Source organism: Echinops telfairi, unplaced genomic scaffold, assembly GCF_000313985.2.
Source record: "Echinops telfairi isolate 266 unplaced genomic scaffold, ASM31398v2 ScPeMD7_2;HRSCAF=8, whole genome shotgun sequence".
Lineage (NCBI taxonomy): Eukaryota > Metazoa > Chordata > Mammalia > Afrosoricida > Tenrecidae > Echinops > Echinops telfairi.
Window position 1 is genome coordinate 27,135,778 of NW_022103898.1, and position 4,625 is coordinate 27,140,402.

The window sequence follows — 4,625 nt, forward strand, 5'->3', positions numbered from 1 at the left end:
CCAGCTCTTTCCTCTATTTCCCTTGATTCTCCTCCTGTCCCACTATCATGCTCAGTCCCCACCAGGATTTCAGCACTTCCTCTTTGTTACGTTGCAATCTGATTACCTCTTAATAAGAATGTTCAGAAACCCAAGTGAAGGTCAGCCTAGTACTATATTTTCATGTGAGAACAACAGACTGCAATTATCTATGCTGCCTTGAATTAAAATATAATTAGTATTCTCTCAGCTATGTACAATAATTTAGACTCACGGCCACCAGGTTTTGATATTTGGAATTAACCTATTGTTGGCCTTAAGATCGAGATAATGTTTCTTTATAATCAATACAACCAGAAAGTAGAATCAGTATGGTACACAATACCAATGTCACCTTAAAGGTCGATCTTTAAAAGGAAAATTAAAAGACCAGTAACTAATTTACATTTTCCTAGCATTAAATCAATCCATTGTGTTAATGTCAAAGTCGCTTTTTTTGGCTTACTTAGAGACTAGTTTTGCAATGTTGGTTAAATGTGTCTATTCTACTTATCAGTCTTAATAGTGATATTATTTTTCGTTGTAAGCTGTGGAAGATGTTTGGAAAGAACAAACATTGTTACGGATTCTCCAACTGATTGACCTTCCCTTCTTGGAAAATATTTTGGCACCTCCAGTTCAACCTCCAGCTCTCCAGTTCAGGAAAGAAGAGGATCTTGTTATTTCAAACACTTGCCTCGACAGAGAGGTTATTCCACACTTATGGCTGCCTGAGTAAGTGCTATTTTATTGGCAAAGAATCTGTAGCTAAACGTTTTTTCACATGTTTTGCCCTTGGCATTTTGTGATCTGAAAACATAACTGTATAACTATATCTATATGCACATCTATCTTTCTAAAGGTAAGTTTAAAAAGTGTTACTACAGAATCAGAAAAAACTTTATAAAATGAAAACATTCAATTGTGAAGCTATTGTTACTTTTTAAACAGTTGTATTAAGGTAGGATCCACATAGCATACAATTTAGTAGTTCAATCTTTTTTTCTTGACAATTCGTTCATCTAGGTCAATGTTTCCCAAAGTGGATGATACCAGCCCCTGGTTTGGGTGGGGGTGAGGGTGCCTTCAGAAATAGACACCTGGATTATAGGCTAATGTACACAAGTTTTTAATTGCCAGAAGGGTCCCAAGTCACTTTTCCCCTGAAAAAGAGGGTAGTAGACCAAATAAATATGCGAACCTCTGATCTAGGTTTACATCCATTGAAGACACTGCCTTCATTTCTCTAACCCTTCCCTGAACTGTTCTGGCCTCTGACTTTTATCACGTCAAATTGGCAAATTGGCAAATTGGCATACTCAGGGGATACCAGTCATGTTCCTTTTAAATGTTGAGTTTTAGGAACAAAAAGAAGCCTGAAGGCTGAAGATAGGGCTGTAGGGAGGCTGATATAAGGTTTCCCAACAAAATTCTTATAAGGCAGTCCTTGCTACCCTTCAAGAATGAGCAGGTGCATTGTGATGATGGAAAAAAATTCCTTGGCATAACTTTCATGGCGTTTTCCTCACCAGTACAATTTCCTAAAACTTTTCCCTCATAAATCCCCATGATAATATGATAATCTTGTGCCTTCTGAAAAAACTTATCAAAATGACCCATTTGGGATCCCTCCAAAACACAGCAAAATCTTCTGAGCTGCCCTCTTTGGCTTGAATTTAATTGATACAGAAGATCCCTTTAGAAGCAAAATTTTTATAGGATCTTTTTTGAGGGCCCTTAATGAGACTAAAACATGTATTGCTGAGAGTACTTGTCTGCAATCATCCTCTTTCTCAGAGACATGTGTAAATTGGTTTTGTTTGGAATAAGCATGTATGTGTGGGCTGGAACCCTAGTAGCAAATCCCATCTCCATCCTTGTGCACTATATTGACTCCATTTTTTCATTTGACATGCTAACCTAAAATTTTTGTTTCTGATGTGAGAGAAGACGCTAAGAGAGGATCACTGGAAATCATGGTGCTTTCAGTTGTAGGACCTCATCTATTTGCCAATTATGTTAGGCCAGGTTGACTAGAGAAACTATTCGAGGGACGCTCATATGTATATATGTATCTATGTGTGTGAAAGAGCTTTATATCAAGAAATGGTTATATACCAGGAGAACATCCCAGCCCAGTCCAATTCAAGTCCATGAGTCCCCCTTCAGACTCACACAGCCACATGCAATGATGCAGAATGCAGGAAGATCACAGGCTGGTGGGTGCAGTCTTGTGGATGCATTGGTCATGGACACATCACAGGGCTGCATCACTGGACTCCGGCAGTCTCAGAGTGCCTCCTAGTCACGAGGTGAAGGCAGATCGACAGGGTCCTCCTTTATGAGAAGACCACGCCCACAGGCTAATGACCTGATTGGCAGGCCAGACTCCACCTCTGTATTTCTACATATCAAGTTGATATGAAATTATGTAACTACCACACCAATACTCCTCTCCCTATATCAGCCCCGAATGTTCCCAGCTTTTGTCATTTCTGTTTTATAATCCTAAAATAGTATAACCATCACCACATCTACCCATTTACTCTTGCTTCTCCTACAGTAGAGTAAACATAATAATAAACAAGTTACAGTTCAGTGAGATAAGCGCAATCATAGACATTAGTCTCTTGTGTGGAGTAGAGCTTCCAGGAGTCCTATTGACCTGAGTGAGGTTACCAAGATTTGTTTTGCTCCTGAAAAAATCAGATAAATTACAGGTAGAAATAAAGCCTTTGGTTCTATTGGGACTCCAAGGCAATGACATGCTGCTTTCTCCCCTTATGAGCTGAGCAAGAAAAGAGCACCACAGTCCAGGGTCAGCCTTGCTTCTAAGGAACATTTTGGCCGTACTTCTGCCAAGACAGATTTCTCGTGGTACTTTTCAGTATTCTTCACCAGCACCCTAATTCAAATGAATTGATTCTTCTCCATTCTTATCGTGTCCAGGTGTGACTGTTCACATATCAAAGAAGACAAGAATCCGAATGTCCAACGTGGTGGAACAAATGCTTAGTGTGTGTTACACTTTGCCTTCTTAAGTGTACCACCAGGGGCTGGCAAACTTTTGAGGCAGAAAGCCAATCCTGTCCCTCACAACAATTTAAATATTATTCAAGAGCCATAAATATATTTTTACAAACAAATGAAAACACCATTATCTGAATAATATCCTTTACTTTTTTTTCCAACAGTTTATAATTCACATTTAATTCAATGGTCCAATCACATCAAGAAGAGTTATACAATCATCACACAATCAATATTAGGACATTTTCTTCATTCTTGTACTCATTGTTATTAGCTCCCCATTTCCCACCAATCTCCCCTGCCCCCAAGGAACTGTTAATCCAGTTACTGTCTCTATAGAGATGCCTGCCCTGGATTTCATATACAGAAAGACATTAGAAACAAGCAAACAAAAAGCACAAGAATAACAATGCAAAACATAAAACCCCAATTGAAAAGAGTAGAAAATACTAAAAATTAGTACAAATTTAAATGGATAAGAAAGGAGATCAAATGACAGAGTGCTAAATTTGAACCTGAATGCATGAGTAATATCCTTGTGACCCCTTTGGGGGTCGAACGACCCTTTCACAAGGGTCGCCCAATTCATAACAGTAGCAAAATTATAGCTATGAAGTAGCAACGAAAATGATTTTATGGTTGGCGGGGGGTCACCACAACATGAGGAACTGTATTAAAGGGTCGCAGCATTAGGAAGGTTGAGAACCCCTCATTTAGATGAAACTATGATAGTTTCATTTTCACTTTCAGTTTTGCTTCAGAACCACATGTAGTACCAAAAGAGCTCCATATGGTAGGAGCGCCTCAGATTGCTGATCCCTGGGACTCTGAACCATTTTTGCTGCTCCTTAGCCAAGTAAACAATCTTTTACATGTCAAAGACTTCAGATTAGAGTTGATTCATCCTACTTCTTAACCAATCTGAATTAGTGTTACATTTCAAGGACATAAACTAGAATTGAACTGAACTAGGTAGGATCCCTGCTGGCTTAAGAGTCTTTGTATTCAGCTGCTAACAGGACGGTCAGTGGCTCAAACTCACCAGCCGCTCCACAGGAGGAAAAGGAGGCCATCTGCTTCAGTAAATATTTAAAAGTCTTAGAAAGCCAAAGGGGCAGTTCTGTCTCTGGGGTCACTTGAGTTGGATGGACTTGATGGCAATGAGAATATTCTGTGACTACGGAACCCTGGTAGCACTATGGGTTAGGCATTGGGTGGCTAACTTCAAGGTCAGTAGTTCAAACCCACAAGATCAAGATGAGGCTGTCTGTTCTGTAATGATTTACAATCTTGGAATAGATTGTAAAAGACCCTGTATAGGGTCTATTATAAATTATAGTTGACTCAATGGTGATGGGTTTCAATTTTACATTTAGTCACATGACCTAAACATGAAAATATTTACTTAGTGTAGTTTAGAAATGCTACTTTAATCAAATTGTATCAGGAGACAAGCAATTAATGTTTGGCTCAAAATTATTGTTAAGAAATTTGTCGATGACAAAATACCCATTTATAAACTATCAAGGGCTCATGCGGGAGGGGGAGCGGGGAGGGAGGGGAAAAATGAGGACCTA

At 39.1% G+C, this 4,625-nt stretch overlaps 1 protein-coding gene across 2 annotated transcripts in view; it reads left to right on the plus strand.

Annotated features, from left to right (window-relative positions):
- Positions 1-4,625, plus strand: part of DEPDC4 (DEP domain containing 4) — a 28,311-nt gene that overhangs the window by 8,423 nt on the left and 15,263 nt on the right. For both annotated transcript variants that reach the window (XM_045291743.1, XM_045291741.1), the window contains exon 3: positions 567-753. In XM_045291743.1, the coding sequence (XP_045147678.1) occupies positions 567-753 (187 nt within the window). The remainder of the gene's footprint in view (positions 1-566; positions 754-4,625) is intronic.